This window comes from Colletotrichum higginsianum (genome assembly GCF_001672515.1).
Source record: "Colletotrichum higginsianum IMI 349063 chromosome 7 map unlocalized unitig_7, whole genome shotgun sequence".
Taxonomy (NCBI): domain Eukaryota; kingdom Fungi; phylum Ascomycota; class Sordariomycetes; order Glomerellales; family Glomerellaceae; genus Colletotrichum; species Colletotrichum higginsianum.
This window is the reverse complement of record NW_017263917.1, coordinates 3,363,247-3,381,975: the sequence shown is the minus strand read 5'-3', so window position 1 is coordinate 3,381,975 and position 18,729 is coordinate 3,363,247. Positions and strand designations below refer to the sequence as shown.

General features: G+C 56.2%; 6 protein-coding genes across 6 annotated transcripts; 4 read left to right on the top strand and 2 right to left on the bottom strand.

Annotated features, from left to right (window-relative positions):
• Nucleotides 1–1,425: 1,425 nt before the first annotated feature.
• CH63R_10724 (CoA-transferase family III) lies at nucleotides 1,426–3,452 on the top strand (the record flags this gene model as incomplete). The annotated part of the gene is made up of 4 exons (XM_018305698.1): nucleotides 1,426–1,780; nucleotides 1,898–2,196; nucleotides 2,310–2,846; nucleotides 2,898–3,452. 4 exons carry the CDS (start codon nucleotides 1,426–1,428, stop codon nucleotides 3,450–3,452), a joined length of 1,746 nt encoding a protein of 581 aa, XP_018155122.1.
• A 933-nt stretch (nucleotides 3,453–4,385) lies between these two features.
• CH63R_10723 (Dioxygenase) lies at nucleotides 4,386–5,587 on the top strand (the record flags this gene model as incomplete). Its single annotated transcript, XM_018305697.1, has 5 exons — nucleotides 4,386–4,657; nucleotides 4,756–4,994; nucleotides 5,080–5,192; nucleotides 5,255–5,335; nucleotides 5,405–5,587. 5 exons carry the CDS (start codon nucleotides 4,386–4,388, stop codon nucleotides 5,585–5,587), a joined length of 888 nt encoding a protein of 295 aa, XP_018155121.1.
• Nucleotides 5,588–5,835: 248 nt separating this feature from the next.
• On the bottom strand, nucleotides 5,836–6,764 carry CH63R_10722 (glycosyl hydrolase family 61; the record flags this gene model as incomplete). Its single annotated transcript, XM_018305696.1, has 3 exons — nucleotides 5,836–6,013; nucleotides 6,090–6,360; nucleotides 6,461–6,764. The coding sequence occupies 3 exons, from the start codon at nucleotides 6,762–6,764 to the stop codon at nucleotides 5,836–5,838; spliced, it is 753 nt and encodes a 250-aa protein (XP_018155120.1).
• Nucleotides 6,765–7,839: 1,075 nt separating this feature from the next.
• Nucleotides 7,840–10,413, bottom strand: CH63R_10721 (OPT family small oligopeptide transporter; the record flags this gene model as incomplete). The annotated part of the gene is made up of 3 exons (XM_018305695.1): nucleotides 7,840–8,048; nucleotides 8,136–10,053; nucleotides 10,144–10,413. 3 exons carry the CDS (start codon nucleotides 10,411–10,413, stop codon nucleotides 7,840–7,842), a joined length of 2,397 nt encoding a protein of 798 aa, XP_018155119.1.
• A 5,474-nt stretch (nucleotides 10,414–15,887) lies between these two features.
• CH63R_10720 (Methyltransferase) lies at nucleotides 15,888–16,583 on the top strand (the record flags this gene model as incomplete). The annotated part of the gene is made up of 1 exon (XM_018305694.1): nucleotides 15,888–16,583. One exon carries the CDS (start codon nucleotides 15,888–15,890, stop codon nucleotides 16,581–16,583), a length of 696 nt encoding a protein of 231 aa, XP_018155118.1.
• A 1,452-nt stretch (nucleotides 16,584–18,035) lies between these two features.
• CH63R_10719 (uncharacterized protein) lies at nucleotides 18,036–18,604 on the top strand (the record flags this gene model as incomplete). The annotated part of the gene is made up of 2 exons (XM_018305693.1): nucleotides 18,036–18,206; nucleotides 18,272–18,604. The coding sequence occupies 2 exons, from the start codon at nucleotides 18,036–18,038 to the stop codon at nucleotides 18,602–18,604; spliced, it is 504 nt and encodes a 167-aa protein (XP_018155117.1).
• Between the last annotated feature and the right edge of the window lie 125 nt (nucleotides 18,605–18,729).

Sequence of the window (18,729 nt, the reverse complement as noted above, 5' to 3'; positions counted from 1 at the left end):
TTAGGTTGTGCCCCCGGATTCATTCCCTTCATGGCGTGACGAACCGGCCCGGCGTGTTCGATATTGTCAGACGGAGAATATGGAGACAAGCGAGAACACTACCCGACTCGGTCTCGGTCATTTACAGATTGCGCAGGGTAAGCCGGAAGAGGCAATGGGCAATTCCACTTCACATGGAACTTCCTGTCTGCAATGATGACTATTTGCTGAGGTCACTCACTTTCACTGGTGTTTGCTTGAAGAAACGGGCTGCTGAGCTACGGGGGGTTGATTGTCGGCAGACGTTTGTTTGTTTGTTGGCCCGCATCCGCTCTGCCCACGATACAAGCCGGTTTCAACTCTCTTGAAGCAGATGTTGCTCGGACTTTTTTTTTTTTTTGGCCCAGCTTCCCCAGTTCTACTGAGGGGAATGATACTGATTCCATTCTACAAGCAGGCACTTTGATCTTTTTGTGTTTCCCGTCCAAGAGATTGGACCTTGATAATGGCCATTGTCGCTCTGTTCCTCGACTGCACCGGCAAAGACATCAGCAGCATAGACCTACGGTGCGGCAGCCAGCCATGCTTCTCTATCTACATGGTGTAGCTCCAACGTGCATGGAAACCGGCGAGGAACGGCAGACATGAATCCCACCATCCGACGACACCATGTCGAATCGGCGGTAGCTTCAAGAGTTTTTATCGGAGACCAATAAACAAACCCGAAGCCGGTCGACCCTTAGCCGACGTGACATCAACTTCGACCAAGTAAGTCCCTCATCCGACAGAAAACCAAACGGCCATCCTCTGATTCCTCAGCGCCAGAGCTTAAACCCCGATCCGCACCACCATCCTTTCCCCTCTCCCCCCCCCCCTCCATTGGGCCAGCCCGCCCCCCCCCTTGAGACCCCCCGAATTCCGAAGCGATCGGAAACCGGGTTCACGGATGGAGGAACTGTAGGCTGTCCGCCCATCGTTGAAGGGGGAGGGGGGGTAAGGGAGCGCATACCCCATACAGGATGTACAGTACGCACTGCCCGCCCAGTTCCCGATGCGGGTCCGACGTTTCGATGTCAATCGCTGCGACAAAGCTGCCGCTCCCGAGCTAGCGGATCGGATGACGGATGAGGGTGTAAAGCAAGGGTTGGCTAGCTATCAAGAAACGGTCGGGCTCCCGAGTGTTGACGGGCGGAACGAACAGAACAGATTGGATCTTCTTCCGCGTGTGCGATGGTGATGGTCGCAAACTTGTATGCGTAAAGTGCGCGAGCGCGACGAGGTACTTGAGAAGAAAGAACCAGCACTTCAGTTCGGTGTAAGTGTATGTGTACTGTCCCAGTGCTTCCTGATATCTGCTTCTCTGCTTCACCCCCAGTTCGTCGCCCTTCCCGGAACTCACATCCTGATTCATAACCCCGCCCGCAGCAAATTCGCACCTTTGTCACGATGTCGGGTCGAGAGTACTCGTCCGTCGCCGAGACGAAACGCCTCCTCGATTTCGTCCTGGGCCAGGTGCGCATCCCCGCCGACGCCGAGAAGATTGCAAGAAACGTGCGCTTCTCGGCAGCTCGCAACCTGCCGTACTTCCCGATCCCCTTCAAGGAGACGGAACTGGTCGCGGCCTTGAAGGCCATCGAAGGCGGTGTGGCCGGTGCACTCGCGGCCACCAAGTACGGGACCGCCGGCGAGAACAGAGTTTCCGTGAACCTGGAGAAGAGCACGGCGTTCTTGATTCAGGCATATCTCGCAACGGTCGCGGGCTATGGCAAGCTGGATCGTGAAGTGAAGCAGTATTTGAAAGGTGAGATTGTGGTAACGCGGCTTACACCTCTCTCTCTTTCTCTCTATCTCTCTCTATCTCTCTATCAAAACCAAACACCGTGAGAGAGGTCCCGAATTCATTTTTAACGTTGTACAGACACGGATCTGCTCCAGGCCCAGTCGGACCCTTACCGCCGCATGTCTGCCAACTTGTACGAGACGAAACGGCCAGGCGAATACTACCACATCCATGGATCCCTCGAGGCGTCGACCACGCTCCGCATGATCGGGTTGGAACCCTTCCGATCGGACCTGAAAGACCACGACGCAATCGTCCAGACGATCGAGTCTCACGTCAAGAACTTCACAGTGGAGGAGCTGGAGCGTATGAACGGCGAGAAACGCCAGGCCGGCGTCCCCGTCCTCAAGCACGAGGACTTTATTAGAACACCACACGTGAGTTCGCTCCGGGAAACCCACAGTCCAACTGTGACATGCATTTTTCCCTGTCTGTCTCTAGCTACGATTTTTGCGTTTCTCTAACTCTCCTCCTTTTTCCTCTCTGCAAGGGCGCCACGAATCTCAGGCTGCCGCCATGGAGCGTCGACGTCCTGGAAGACTCGACGCCGCCCACGCCGCTGCCGAGCACGCCGGACAGGCGCATACTGTCCGGCGTCAAGGTGCTCGAGCTGTGCCGCATCATCGCGGGGCCCGTCATCGGCCGCATCCTGGCCGAGTACGGCGCCGACGTGCTGAAGATCACGGGCCCGGGCCTCAGCGACGTGCCCTTCTTCCAGGTCGACGGCAACATGGGCAAGCGCGCCGCGGACCTCGACCTCAAGACCGAGGACGGGAGGCGGCGCTTCGAGGCCCTGCTGGCCGAGGCCGACGTCGTGCTCGACGGGTACCGCCCCGGCGCGCTGCAGAAGCTCGGCTACGGCGCCGCCGCGCTGGCCAAGCTGGCCGAGGAGCGCGGCCGGGGGTTCGTGTACGTGAGCGAGAACTGCTTCGGCTATCAGGGGGAGTGGCGGCAGAGGCCCGGATGGCAGCAGATCGCCGACTGCGTAAGTGTTCCGGAGGACCGCTCGGCGGTGGGGAGAGGCCCCGTACGTTTGAGAGAAAAGGATGACTGACTTTCTTTTGGGTGACAATGATAGGTGAGCGGAGTGGCGTGGGAGCAGGGCCGCTTCATGGGGCTCGACGAGCCCGTCGTGCCCCCGTTCCCCATCTCCGACTACGGCACGGGATGCATCGGCGCCATCGCCGCGCTGACGGGCCTCCACAACAGGGCCGTCCGGGGCGGGTCGTGGCACGCCAAGGCGTCGCTGCTCCAGTACGACCTGCTCCTCTTCAGGGCCGGGCAGTACCCGGACGACGTCAAGCGCGAGCTGCGGAGGCTCGCCGGCGACGAGTTCCTCGCGCTGAGGCACAGCCACAGCGTCGACCAGATCTCGTCCACGGCGCTGCGGGCCATGCGGCGGTATGCGCCGGCGCTGTTCGGCGGCTCGTCGCCCGGCGTCCGGGAGAGGTGGTACGCCAAGGGGTACGGCGCCGAGATCGAGGTCGTGCGGCCCGTCGTGGAGATGGACGGCTTCGATATCGGGTTCAGGAGGGCCAGCAGGCCCAACGGCTCGGACGAGGCGAGCTGGGAGTTTGGGCCGGAGGAAGATCACCGGGTTGGCAGCGCGAACGGTGTCTCTAAGACTTCATGAATGCACATGCTGTCTACGAGTGACGAGACTGACGAGACTGACGAGACTAGGCGCTAGATGCTATAGAAGTTTCTCTTTTCTCCTCTCTGAGTGATGATAGTCCAGTTACAGGTGTTCTCTAGGCGAAGCTCAAGTTGTTGGTATGCCATGACATCCCCCCCCCCCCCTTCAACAAAGTCACTGCCATTCTCGGCTTTCGCGGCCATTGATTATGTCCGTCCAACCTTCTTGAGATCGGAAAAGTACCCCACTCGACGACTCGTCCGAAATCCTACCGTTTCATCCGGCCCAAGTCTTCCACGGCAGCCGGGCCAGATATGCGATCCCAGCTCACAACCGGTTGCCGAGAGCCATCTCACTCCTTCAAGATGCGGGGCGGAAAGGGGGTTCTCCAAGTCAATAGAAGTGATCCCTGGCGGTTAGATCTTAAAGAGAAGTATGATACCAGGTACGTGCGGTGCGTGAACAACACATATCGGCAAATGAATTCCCCCCCCCCCCCCAATCGCCCGATCCCCCCCCCTTGCATCGGATCACTACACTTCCCCATACCCGAAATGAGAGGCTCCAGTTTGGCTGGCGCCTCCCGGGCCCGGGAATGCTTCCGGAAGCATGAAGCCACGGCCGGCAGTACCCGTTGGGCATGTGCAATTACAAAACACTTGGTGTGCGAGTAATGCGCCCGCCAATAGTTTGGAGAATCAAAGTAAACCTCTCATCGAACCGCGAGACCGACTGTGACGGGATGAGTGGTGAAGCTGTTTGACATCCTTTAGAAAACTACATACCAAACTCACACACCACAGCCAGATACCAAAGACCATCATTACATCGCTCACACGCACCAGAGCCCAAAGGCTTCGAGGGAGAGAGACAGACAGACAGACAGATATACACAAACCCACACACCCACGCAGCACGGACTCGTTACCGATGGGCTTACTACAGAACGGAGATGGCCAGCACCAGGGTCTCGGCCAGGATTTCACGAAGCAGGTCATCGCGTCCATGGGCAAGGAGACGGACCCCAGACTCCGCCAGGTGCTGGCCTCCTTCATCCAGCACATCCACGACTTTGCCCGCGAGGTCGACCTCACGACGGATGAGTGGATGGCCGGCGTCAACTTGATCAACTGGGCCGGCCAGATGAGCAACGACCGCCGCAACGAGGGCCAGCTCCTCTGCGACGTCATCGGTCTGGAATCGTGAGTTTTCCTTCATTTTCCTTTTTCTTCTTTTTCTCTAGGACATGTGAGAGCGCCTTCGGGGTAGTGTGTTTTCTAATGAACATATCTCTCGGCAGGCTCGTGGACGACATCACGAACCGGGCGGCCACCGAGAACGGCGCCCCCGGGACGGCGACGGCGATCCTGGGACCCTTCTGGCGCGCGGACACGCCCGTCCGCCCCAACGGCGATACCATCGTCCTCAAGTGCCCCGAGGACGGCGAGGTCGCCTTCATGTACGGCCAGGTGACGTGCTCCAACACCGGGAAGCCTTTGGCCAACGCGTCTGTCGACGTGTGGCAGGCCTCCACAAACGGTACGCCGCTGCCCACCCCCTCCCTCCCCTCCGTGTGCGGACCTTCTCTAGTTGATCCCCGAGCTGACTTGCGCCGGCGCGCCAGGGTTGTACGAGCAGCAGGACGCGGACCAGCCGGAGCACAACCTGCGCGGCAAGTTCATCACGGACGAGGAGGGCCGCTACGAGTTCTACTGCCTCCGGCCCACGCCTTACCCGGTGAGTCTCGTGGCCTTTCAGAGGAGAAGGGTTAAATCTGCAGGCTGACATCGCCCTACAAGGTCCCCGGCGACGGTCCGGCCGGGAAACTGCTGGATATGCTCCACCGCCATCATTACAGACCGGCCCACATCCACTTCATCGTACGTAGCTTCGTGTGAAAGACATGATTTGCTTCACTATCGAGTTTTCTGACAACGCCCCCCCTCCAGGTCCAATCGGAAGGGTTCAAGTCGGTGACGACGCAGGTCTTCGACGAGGACTCGGAATACCTGAACGACGACTCCGTGTTTGCGGTGAAGGACGGGCTGACGGTGAAGTTTACGGAGAGAAAGGGCGACCCCAAGGCCGCCAAGGAGCTCGAGTACAACATCAAGTTGGCCTCCGAGAAGTAGGTCGAAGCGGGCCGGGTATGCGTGTGATTCACGATGCACAGATGTAAAAAGTCACGTACTGGAGGGTGGTGTATTGCCCATGAACAATTCGTTTTTCTATAATATCCCCGGGCACATGATTTGCCAGAAATCGGCTTCCAATACCAGCAAACAGCCGAGTCAAGGCCACCATCCATTAATATGTGGCATCAGGCAAGTCTGGCTTCACTGACTCCCCAACTCGAAGACAACACCATAACCAACGCCTTTCAGTTGCAGGAGAGCACCTTGGGACCTGGGATCCTGTACGGCCTCCTCGCGTTGTTCGGCCGGCCGTAGTCGTCGTAGATGCTGACGTGGATGCTCGGGTCCGTCGCGCTATAGGCGCCCGGGAACCTGACGAGCTCCGAGGGGGGCTTCCCGTTCCCGGCCCCGTCGACCCGGATCCTAAAAAAAAGAAACCACGAACGTCAGCTTGAACGACGTCTTTCTAGAAAGGAAGTCGAGTGTTTCCGTTGCTTACTGCGCGCATCCCATGTAGAACTGGGCCCCTCCTTGGTCATACGCGCCGTGCAGGGCGAGGATCTCGACCCTCATGAGGTACTGGCCCGGGGCGACGCAGGAGGGCATGGTGAAGTTGTACCACCCGTCGTCGGCGATCAGCTCGTCCACGGCCCAGACGCCGTCGTCTTCGAGACCCTTTTCCGAGATCTTGAACCAGTCCAGGGCGCCCTTGGGGTTCCTGTTGGCGGACACGGCATCGTCGACCTTGGCGAGGTACACCATGATGGGGCCTGCGGGTTTTTTTGTTTGTTCTTCATCAGCCTCGACTTCCCTTCACTAGAGCATCATATGCTTGGGAGGTTTTTGGAGTAAAAAAACCAAAAAAAAAACCTTTGTGGCTCGGGGCGATGGGGTTGTCGACGTCGTTCGGGTACAGGGGCCCGTCAATGCCGTGAGCCCAGAGCGCGCCCACCCTGGCGCCGGCGGGCACGGCGACGAGGGACCTGTCCTCGTGCCGGATGTCGTTGTTGCACGCAAAGCCGGCGTCGTTGACGTCCTGTAGGGGGTCGGTCTTCTCGGGCGCGCGGATGCCCGTCAGGCGTCCCAGGTCGGCGCCGTTGACGGTCAGCCGCTGGAAGATGGTGTGCGCGCCGGCGCAGGCGAAGAAGGGTACGATGCTGGCGAGGAACTTCATGGTGATGGTGGTGGCAAAAGAAACAAGGAGTGATATGTATGAACGGGGCAGGAGAGAATCGAAAAGAGACCTTGAGTGGCAGTCTGATAGAGCCTGGCAGACATGGCGATGGAACATCGGTTGGGTATTCGCATCGTTTTATCCTGTTCGAGATGCCGGCTTTCTCGAGAGCGTTCGCCCCCGAGCTGCAAAAAGAAGACAAGAGATAAAGTCGGCTGGTTTCTGCAGCAATCCATCGCGACCTGCTTTGTTGGTTTCAGTTCGATGCTGAGCAACCATGGGGGTCAGTCCACGGGGTTCAGTCCCATGGAGGCGACTTGCAACATGTCTTTTGGGGTCTGGGGGTTGTACTCCATTGTCCTTGGAATGATCTTTCGAGTCTTATTTGCGTTGAACAGGAGAGATAGAAGACCGTTGACTTCGAGTAAAGCAGTTGATTTGTCCTGTTGCCAAGGACGTTACATTGCTTGCATCCCGTTTGTTGCATTGCATGATGGATCACACAATAGCCTCAACGCCGCGTCACATCCCACCATCGTATGCCGTTGGCCCCCCCCCCCCCCCCCCCCCCCCCTGAATGCAGCTGAGAAAGGGGGCGCCGGCCGTCAGCATGAAGTGGTGGTGCTGTGGGGGGAGGGCTTCTGGGGGGTCCAAGTCGCACTGCGGCATAACCAATCTGATTGTTCATCAATCAACGTCCAACGTCTCACGGACTCGGTTTGGGTTCCACGAGGGGAAGTTTGTCTTGACGTTGTTTTCGGGAGGGCGCACCAAGAGACTCGCACAAGTAGCGTAACCAACCTAAGTAGCTGCTGGTAGTTAAGATATCTCAGAGTGAGTGTCGGCTTAAAGTCACTAACCGCCGGAAGAGGAAGATGGATTGTTTGCTCAAAAGAAGGGATATCTTGTCATTGTCATAAGATGAAATCATGCAGTATGCCCTGAGGCAACTATATCAACTAAGTACGCACGCACACCGAGTTTCAAAACACTCTTGCCACTATTATCGCCGAACATTATCGTACTTTGTTTACTTGCTCCAAACACGCACCCAAGATTGCTGCTCAACCCTCTTCTACCAGGAGGTCGGTCCGATGAAGGATCCATCCTTGGGAAGGATCTTGCTGACGGCAGCACCATCCGAGTCCAGGTTGTTAAAGGGGACCGTGTTGCCCCACCAGTCGGGGAACGTCGTGTTGGACAAACCCAGGGCGAGGCCGGAGACGACGATGCAGAGGGCGGTACCGATGTCAAGAGCGCCGGACAGCACGTAGTTGTAGCGAGCTGAGAGAGAGAGAGATATATGATTAGCAAGACGAAACAAAACATAAACCCCCAACAGAAGAGGTTGGGTTGACGAGAAGAACTTACTCCACCAGCCCGTGTAGCGGGCGCGGATCCACCAGTTGAAGATGAGACCGACAATAACCCACTGTCCCAGCCACCAGATGGTCGCGGGAGGGATCATGCCGGCGGCGCCGAAGATGGCCGGGAAGAAGACGTAGCGGAGCATGCTGCGCGGGTAGCGGCGGGCGAGGAAGTACTGGATGACGGGGCAGACGGCGCCGATGAGCCAGAAGTAGTTGACCCACGAGTACAGCTGGCCGGCGCCGAACATGCGGCGGGGCCCGATGACGCCCCAGATGACGCTGGCGTTGTAAAAGGTGCGGGCCTGGGGGCAGGTGAGGCCCTGGGCCTGGCTCGGGGTGCAGATGCCGTCGATGTTGCCGCGCAGGAAGTTGTAGGCGGCGAGCTGGACCATGGACAGCCACACGACGGCGAAGGTCTGGGCGGCGAACATGGTGCGCGGCGGGATCTTCATGTAGTGGCCGACCTTCATGTCGGAGACGTACTGCAGGCCGTTGTAGCAGAGCATGTAGCCCCACGACTTGAAGAGCATCATGGCGACGGGGCGGCCGGGCGTCATGTAGCCGACGATCATCTCGGTGACGACGTTGAGGCCCGTCTGCTGGTTGGTGACGGCCTGGATGATGCCGACGGGCAGGATGAAGAAGGACCCGATGAGGATGCAGATGATGTACGCCCACCACGTCAGGTGCGTGCTCCAGACCTGCGAGGCGATCATGCCGAAGGCGAAGCTGACGCCGAACATGATCATGAACCACCACTCGGGCGCCTCCTTGTACCGCCGCATGAGCTTGAGGTGCACGTCGGCCTCCTCGTTGGTGGCGGAGCGCGTGCGGTCGACGATGTCGCGGCCGTAGAAGAGGGCCACGTGGACGAGCGTGCTGATGAGGCCGGCGAAGCCCATGCCGTAGCTCAGCGAGAAGGCCGGGCCGAGGATGAGGGGCGAGTACTCCTTGTAGGCCGTCTCGTTGAAGGTGAACTCGGGCGTCAGGATGCGGCTCGTGTTGTAGGCCTCGGCGAAGTGGTCAAAGTTCTGGTTCGCGCTGATGGGCAGGTAGCGGTAGAACTCGGGGCCGCCCCAGGACAGGCCGACGCAGCCGAGCAGCATGATGATGATGCCGACGCCGACGTTGGCGATGGCGAAGGCCGGGGTCTGCAGCGGGGACAGCAGGTATCCCGAGATGATGCTCCAGTCGAAGGAGATGGGGATGAGGCCGAGGCCGGTCTGGCCGCCAAAGATCTGGTTGACGACGACGTTCTTGGGCGCGATCCAGCAGACAAAGGTGAAGATCTGCAGGAACTGCGCAAACACCTCGGGGATCCACTCGTACACGAAGGTCCCGGCAGCCACAATGAGGAAGAACTTGTAGCGGCCGATCCTCCAGCCGTTGGTCAGGGCTGGGTCCGAGGACGAGTGGTCGTGGAGGGAGTTCATGACGGTCGTCGTGATCAGCGTCGCCGGCCACACCATGGCGGCCGGCCAGACGAGGTAGCGGCGCAGGATGCCGGCGATGCCGAGGCCCATGGCCTGCGTCGAGATGATGAGCAGCACCTGGAAGCCCCAGCCGAAGAACTGCTTGTAGAAGAGCTCCTGGGCGAGCAGGATGTCGATGGCGTAGCTGGCCGACGCGCCGGCCGCCGTCATCATGGTGATGATGGTGTGCTCCTTGACGTTGAAGGGCCCCGGGTTCGTGCTGAGCTCGTTGCCGAAGAGGCGGAACGTCACCTCGGGCACGAACCGGGCCCAGGCGCAGCCCATCGGGTACGACACCAGCTGGACGACGGTGGAGGTGATGATGATGGGCGAGCGGCGCAGGCCGAGCAGGATGTTGCAGGCGGCGACGATGGTGCACATGACGGCGCCGATGGTCCACGCGCGGATCGTGTTGATGGGCATGTCGGGGTCATCAAAAGGTAGTACCTGGGTCATTGCATGTTAGTCAGACCGACAGACAGAACCACGACGACATATGGCAATCATGGAGAGAGAATGGATTCAATAACAACTCACCGAAGCCCGGACCTCGGCGTAGGGAGAGTCCTCGTGGAGGGCGGCCTCGACGGCGGCCTCCTTCTCGTAGTCGCCCGAGTTGAGAGCATTCTCGGCCGTGTCGAGCGTGTCGATCTCCAGGAAGGGATCCCACTTGTGAAGCTTCTTGAACTTCTTCAGCTCGGCCTCCGGGTTGACCGTCTCGAGCCCCTGCGCGTCGGTGCCGGTCGTGACGGCGTCGACCACGATGGGCCGCTCCGACACCTTGCCCCGCCACTTGTTGAAGGCCATTGTGTGTGTGTGTGTGTGTCGCTGTTTTGGGCCTTTGGGTCTTTTTTGGGGGGGGGGAGGGGGGTTTGAAAGTTTGGGTGAGGTTCACTTCCGCCCCAAGTTCGCCGAGTTCTCAAAGGGCAAAAGAAACTCAAAAGGCTGGTGTTGGTTGGCCGTGACGACTGAGGAATGTGAGAAGAGCCTGAATCGTCGACGGGGAACGAGCGCCGTCTTGTAGTATTTGAACGGGCGGTGGTGGTGTTGTCCATGGGCCATCGACTGACAGACTAGACTGACTGACACCATGGTCCGTAGCCATATCGGTGACCAGGGGGACCGATAGCTCGACCTGCCTAATAGAGTTCAACAGCTGTCTGTCGCGTCGATAGTATCGCTCCAAAAGTGCCCGGAAGCTTGTCTGGACGGGCGCGTGTAAGTGTGTGTGTGTGGTCCATTGTTGGCTCGACAGATGGCACTGACTGGACTGACCTGACCGATAACGGCATCGTCCCCCTGCTTGGATCTTTACACTGAGATACGTGCAGCCAACGCGGTCCCGGTCAATCATTGTAGACCCGGTCCACGGTTGCAAAAGAACCTGGATCTTCCTCGCCACCGTCGAGGAGGGTGGGATTGGGATGGCAAGGTTTGGACTCTGGCTGCCCGGAAGAGGTGTAACGGCGTCCTTTGATAGGATGGTCCCGGGACAGTACGGCACCCACACCCAGAGCAGAGAGACCGGTCCGCCGGCCTGCGTCCGAACATGCAGAGAACATACAGAGAACCCGCCAACTAGTTCGAGACACACTACTTGTATAACGGGTCTGGGGTCTATGAGGGGCGGACTGTATAGTGTAGTGCGGTCTGTATCTTCTCCACCGACTGATAGAGGGAGACGCTGACTGGAGCACATCGATAATCAAAAGTGCCTTGGGCTCGTGGGGCAAAACCAACGGTGTCGACATGGACCAAAAAAAAGAGGGCCCGGCCTCTCTCGTTCGTGTCCATGATCAACGATGCGATGCATTCGTAGGTACGACGGATCTTGAAGTGAGAGGGTGAGAAGGGCGACGGCAACGAATCCATATCCCCGCCGGCCGCCGACCTCCGCTCGCTTCATTCTTCTTGGTCTTCGTCGTCTTCTTCTTCCTCGTCTTCTTTTTCTTCTCCTTATGTCTTCTTCTCCCTCCCGCAGCGCCTGTCAGCGCCCCACGAACTGCTGAACTTGCCGATCCCAAAAGACAACATGACGTTGCGAGGCTCATGATGAAAAGACAGACCAACTCGAAAGAGCCGCCTGCTAGATCGATCGCCAAGGGGACTGGGCGCCAAGCACGGGATGGCGGCCAAGCAGGCACAAGCAACTCCCAAGACGGGTGGCCAAGGTCGGGGAAGCAAGGGGAATTACCACCAGTCACCCCGGTGCTACAGGTACTCTGCTGTGAGATGGAAAACACACGAATGTTCAGCAGTCATCGCCACCCTCCTCGGACACACACACAAACGTCGTGCTAAAAAAGTCGTGCCCCTTTCTGTGGATCTACCGATTGCAAAGGGACCTTGGCAGACCGGGCATGGTCCCTGTCTAGTGTCGTTGTCTCCATGGCGCCAACCCGTTTTCGTAGCTCTTCATCCGAAGAGGATCCCTGCAAAGGGCACGCGAGAGGACTGGGGAAAGCGCAGTTCCGACGCAGGCTGGACGGAAGCCGGGGGCGGACGGTTCGACTGTTATCATTCGGGAAGGCAATTCGGAAGAGACGGCAGATACCGGTTCACATCACGGATCATGGTCTGTCGACAGAGGAGAAGGAAGCCAATCACGGAGAGGGCGTTACCACTGATCTTGTCAGGCAAATGACAGAAAGTGAGTTTACAGGTATGTGACGGGCGGATGGATGTGGACGATCCAGAGAAGTTACTGAGAACCCCCTCCATACATAGTACACAAATACACACCAGCCCAACCCCCCCTTCCCTCCCCTCACCTCGTCTCCGCAAAAGGATGCTCTGGAGGAAGCAAAGATAAAATGCGTCCTTGACTCTCCTGACGACCGCATCCCTGCCAAACTCGTTCGCCCGAAGCAAAAGGTCCCCCCCTCCTCCCCCTTTGAGGGGGGGCGCACTCATATGTATGATCAGGCTGATTTGTTGTTGGGGATTGATTGGTGAGACGGCGAGTCGGCATTGTCATTGAATCGGCACATTCATCTAATCGTACAGCCCAGCGAATGAAGCCGTCAATGACTCGGGCAACATCCTCGGCAACGGGCCCCAGTGGTTTCTTTCACACTTCTCTCGTCGTTAACACCACCGCGGGAATGGATGACACGGGACGGGCTCCTTAGCATGTAGTCAAGGGGGATTCCATCGCGTCACGCTGAAGCAACCAAGCACCCAAAAAGAACCGTCCACGCCCCGTCCTAGAATCTTGCCATCTCTACAAACAACTTTCTGTCCCAGCGCCTCGGTTGGCGAAATAAGGTTATCGACAGCAATCCAGATATTACGGATTCCCGTACGTAAGACGTCTCGCCAGTTTCCCCAGGTCTCTCCGCTAGAGCCCAACTGTGCCCCCGACGTAAACTGGACCCGGATCGGTCGCTTGTTCTCGTGCGCGCACGCTCGGCGGGCAAACGGCTCGTGAGTCGTCCACCTGGATAATGCCTCTCGCTCGTCCCGCAAATCAGAGTCGCATGAAAGAAGCAATTTGCACACCGTGGTGGAGGACGATGGCAGGAGGCAAAACGAAACGAGCAGCGTTCATGAAAGAAACCCCCCCCCCCCCCGTCCGTGATATCCGGCAACTCAAGCCCTGATCCCGGAAAATCTCACTGCGCCGCTTCAAGGCAACATGCAGTTCGGTTCCAAAAGCCCTGCCGAGCGTCTCCTCGGCGCCTCGGTACCAAAGCAACATTGCTTCCGTCTGATGCGGGTTAGCCGCCCGGTGGCACAGCTGCGGAAAGCGCTCGACGGAGATGGCCATGGGTGTATCCCTTGTGTCTCTCTAGCAATTCCACTCTTCTAATTGGTTCCCCGGTCACAGGGGAAGAACGCGGAGATAGGCGACCCCGGCGTGCTACTTTCTTCAACCCCATGCTGCTTTCCCAGTCTTGGAAGCTCGTGTTGGCTGCATCATCGCTTCATCGGGCCAATAAACGACCCAGGCGGGACGGTGCCTCGGGTAGGCTGTCGTATCAATGCCAACGATAGCCCACAGTATCAATGCCAACGATAGCCCACAGTCTACCGTGGTGCTGGAACCATTGAGATTGGGGCGAGAGAGTCCAGTGGCGTTGGTCCAACGGGAAACGGCTCCGACGAATCGTCGCTCGAGGTCAACCTTGTCCGGGCTAGTCTATGACATATTGTCGCGTCCTTTTGGTGCGCCACACGGCTAAATCGAGCCGGCGATGATGCATGCTTGCAGGATTCGGGACACCCCTTCGTATCCGACATGCATTGTGCCAGCTCTTCAGTTGATTTGAAGAGTGCTACGTTGTGTCTATCAGGGAAGTGTCGGTGTTGGTCAGCAATAGTAATGGCTTGTGTCAGTTGAGGGTGGCGGGATACAGCTTCAAGATTCAAGATGTGTCGCCTCGAATTGACGACTCTACACTCGTTGACGTTTGGTATCAAGAACTCAACCCCCGGTGTTGGTTAACGTCTATTTCCAGAACAGCGTCTCTCCCATGCATGACGCAGTTCAATTATCCTCCTTGCTCAGATGCCTACGCATACTTTATAGTACATGTACGACACATTTGGTGTTAGAAACCCCGGGCTTCCGTACAGCACTAATAGATTTCAACCGCTCATGCATGGGCAGGTCGCGTGTCGCTGACCTTTGGCGTTTGGACAATGATTGCAGTAGGGCTTTGAAAAGAGGCGCTTGTACTACATCATTGCTGTGGTATCTTCCAGTCCAAAATTAAACTCAATGAAGCCATTCAATCTCGTTCATCACTCGCTTATGCTAAGTCGTTCTCTGGTCAGAGAAAAAAAAGTTCAGTCTTTGTGGCAGTATGCAGAGATGAAGCTTCGCAGCCCGCCCGGTTGAATGTGAGAATCACAGCCGATTGCCTACCCTGCCAATTTCTAGGATCAGACAAAAGGATGCCAGTCCCGGATCCAGCGGAAGCTTGCATCGTAATTTGGAAATAGATATCGCTGCAAACTGGCAATTGTCTCCAGAACACACAGCATCAGACTCTTGTTGAGGGTCAAATTCGGGACTATTGTGGCCGTTTGTAAAAAGAAGGGTGAAAAAACAAGCCAATTTCGTTCTACGTAGTTGCAAGTTTGATTTCGGCTTGAGTACAAGGGATTCGAGACACCTGTTCTAAAAGTATCGTAATCCAAGTCACTTAGGGAACTCACTAGCGGCACCAACTCGACTTAACGCTACGTTACCATCGGTTTTCGATAAGTAGAGGAGGTGACCACCTTAATCGATTAGCTATGGTTGCTCAGAATATGTGTGTGTGTCTAGCTAACGTGTATATTGGAAGTGTTGCAGCTGCGTGATACTTGAGACGTCTCTCCTTGTACTCAATGGAGAGACGAGTGAAGTGAAGTGAACAATTTTGGAAGCGGCTTCAGTGAATTCGTTGTCATTATCAACAGAGACCATCAAGAAGCTCAAGTACGTTCTAGTCAACAAAAGCCGTATAGGATCTGTAGTCTTGATGCTGGGTTCAAACTGAATGTAGCTAGACACTCGTCTTTTGTTTCGTACAATTTTACAAATCAGTTAATACCAGCAAACATAAACAACTCTCTCAACATGTTGATGTCGGGAAACCAACCCAACTGCTATATTCTTTACGATAATGCAGCCGCGAAGAAGAATTCAAGATCAGCGGTACATGGAATCGCCATTCAACCCTCTCTCGAGGCTTATCCAAAGAAGCTGCTTTAAGGGTGAAGCTAGTATTGAAGGTGGCTCGCTCAAAGTGAGGCGGGAGAGGAGGGTAGGTGAAACTGTACCTGTCAGTTTTGGTGCTTACAACAGTCTGCCACATCAAAAAGTAGCCTCGTCATTCATTATATCCTAAAAACCACCATCCGAGCATGCTGTATGTTGACATCTGATATATGGTATTGACCACAATCTGTCTCCTCTCTTTGTTCCTCCTTACTACTAGATAATGGCGGCCGCGTGGGTGCCAGAGTCCACTTTGGGTTGTGAATGGGGTGGTTCCAAATGTACCTTGCCTCTAGATGGGGCCTCACATAAAAATGGCGCGGTGCGCCGGCATCGTACACACCGCATAGAATAATGGAACAAGTCAGCGGGTAACCTCCCCCCCCCATTTCACGTTTTCTGCATGTAATATTCATTGTCGTTGGCCGAGATACGTTGCGCCATATTTGAGAGAAGCAGTCTGAAAGAAAAAGGGTTGGGCGGCCCTACTGCAGTTGGCACCATTCAAGGCACGCAATCTCTTCCACATCTCTGAACCACGTTTATCACATGCTGTGATCCGCGCCTCAAGATGTCTGAGGCACCTGAAGTCATTGTCGAATACGCCTACGACCACATCTCAGAATGGTACCTGCAGTGGGTCGACAGCCAGAAATCGCCGCGGGAAAGATACGCCAAGAGGCTCCTGGAAGAGCTGCAGCCTTCGCCTTCTATTCTGGAGCTTGGCTGTGGCCCTGGCGTTCCGGTCTTGAACATGCTTCTCAATCACGGCGCACACGTTGTTGCAAACGACATCTCGACCAGACAAATCGAAATGGCAAGGGCCCGCTTCCCGGCCGCCACGCTCGTTGCAGGCGACATGACAGCACTCACTTTTGAGCCGGAGAGCTTCCATGGGGCAGTCAGTTTCTACACGCTGTTCCACCTTCCGCGGTCGAAGCTCAAGCCCATGCTCGTCAAGATCCATGATTCGCTAAAGCCCGGAGGAGTCTTTGTTTTCAATCTCGCTACCATCGACGAGGAAGAAATCCATGGCGAATTCTTGGGGTACGGAATGTTCTGGAGCAGCTATGACGTGGACGGGAACCAGGCGCTGCTGAGAGAAGTCGGATTCGACATTTTGCAAGTGGAAGTATTGCAAGCTGGCGATGGGAAGCTTGAGGAGGACGATCCGGATTTCGACGCCGAGTTTATGTGGGTGGTGGCGCGAAAGAGACATTCTTCCGCCGAGCAGAATCCTGTAAGGATGATGAATCCTGGCAAGTAGGCCTTACGCAGTTTGGTTTGGGCATGAGTTAATGAGCCATGGAAGTTGTATTATGTTTGCTTTAGCCATAATATCTATAAGTGCTCCCTGCTGGCTAGGCATGAAGGCCCTTTCTTTCCAAATACCAGGATCCCCAGTACTTTTCAATACTTTCTGTTCATTTTGCAAGTACTTGTCCGCCAACGTCAAGCCTGTCCCTAGGTGCCTGAAGAGCTTTCTCTGGGGTATTCCGAGCCAGTGCAGATCACCTTGATCTCACCCTGACCTCACCCGGCCTATCTTAGAAGCTGAGCCAAAGCGGCGAGACTCACCCAGCTCATTCATTCCATTGGCTAGACGGTGACGAGTCGAGCACACCCCAAATGCAGATTCCACGGAATGGCAGGTTAGTCATGATTAGATGCTTGCAGTGACATGTCAACAAAAGTCATCACCAATAATTGCTGTGTACACAGTTGATGGAAATGTGTGGCGTCCAAAGACCGTGTCCGAATGCTTCGGAGTCTCGCACTCGGACTCGGACCTGTGAGACTTGGTGTTTGAGGACCATGGCCGGGCCGCGCCATTCGTAGCGTTGCGGCATTGCTATCCAGGTAAATGTCCGCAGTCTCGTGGCACGCTGTAAAATACTGCATTATGCTGCTATTCACCTTTTCCAAGGATCGGTCAGGAATCGCCGACGGAAACCCACGTGAACTCTTGTCAGGATGCCGAGGCTGTAGCTTGTCGGTTACAGAGAGAAACCTCTCTACCATGCCACAGCCAGGGAAGTCTGCGGCTTGAACTTCACGCTAAACAGCAGTGTGGCTGTGGGTAAGGACTCGGCATCGATTCCTCGCAAGAGATGCAAAAGCCAATCGGTGCAATCGCCGGCGGTGGCCAATATATGTGTTTCCTGTCGTCCGGTAGATCGACAAGCCCGAGCCATATCTTCACTGATACATCTTCACTGAGACCCTTCCAAAAACGCCTCTTGGCAGAACTTTCTATGCGAAAGCAGTCGTCACCTGGACCTACATTTCGGGACCTTCTGCCATTATTAGAACCCTCTGGTCGGCGCGGCGATGTCCTTTTGACCACTGGAGGCGAAAGATCGCTGGGCGGCCTCCGCATCGTTTCATGTTTCGAGGGCAGACCCTTGGCCTTAGCTCCTACAGTTGCTGGACGCCTGAAGTTGAGGCTCTGTGTGCACGTCATCGCTCAGGGCTCCCCAGCTGAAGCTGGTTTATGCTCTACAGAGCTGCCGTGGTCTGAAAGGCCAGAAGAGGAAGTGACCCGAGGTAGTAAACGGCATGTGAATCACGATACTGTGATCCGGAGAATGATAAAAAGGCCGCGAAGGCCGATAGCAGCATGGTTGAACTAACTCCATAGACAAGAGCAGCCTTAGCAATACATTGGCACCGAACCAAGCCTTTCGATTGGACTTGCGATCAACATACAGCCAACACCATGTCCTTTGCCGATATTTCCAAGAGTCTCAGCGACATCGAGCGCAAGGTGACCAAATCCATCAAGATCCTTCAGAAGGGCAACGACCTGAACTACAAAGATGCCATCAAGCTGGGGACCAAGTCCAACTCGATTGTCAGCACCATCAACAAAGGAATAAAGGAGTATGGGGTGAGTGGCCTGCTTTTCAGTCTCTACGCCCCGAAACGGCTTGACTGACACCGGCACGCCGATAGAACTTTGACCCGTCCGATGACGATGCGAAGAAACTGCTGAACCAGATGAGCACTATCGTGGACCTAACCGAGACCCAGCTGAACACCATGGTGGCCAACAAGGGCCGGCTTGAGAGCTTGAAGGTTGGCGGCCTCGTGAAGAAGAACGTGCAGAAAACCGAGGCTGCCAGCAAGGATCTCTCCAACGTGATGATCTCGAAGGCTCCCGCGGGCACCAAGGAGGATGCCGAGACGCTGGAGAAGAGGCGTCAAGCCGCTTTCAGCAAGGCCATTGCAGCGTTTGCCAGTTCTACTGGTGGCGAAGATGAGGCGCTTGGGGACGACTCTGATTGAATGCAGTTGGCACGATGTATCTACTTTCAGTAGTGATGTCGCAACTAGTACAAGCCGACTTTTTGATCATCAGCTGAGCAAAATGGGAAAACTCTGCGAGAAGTTGAGGCTGAGGTCAACGTGAC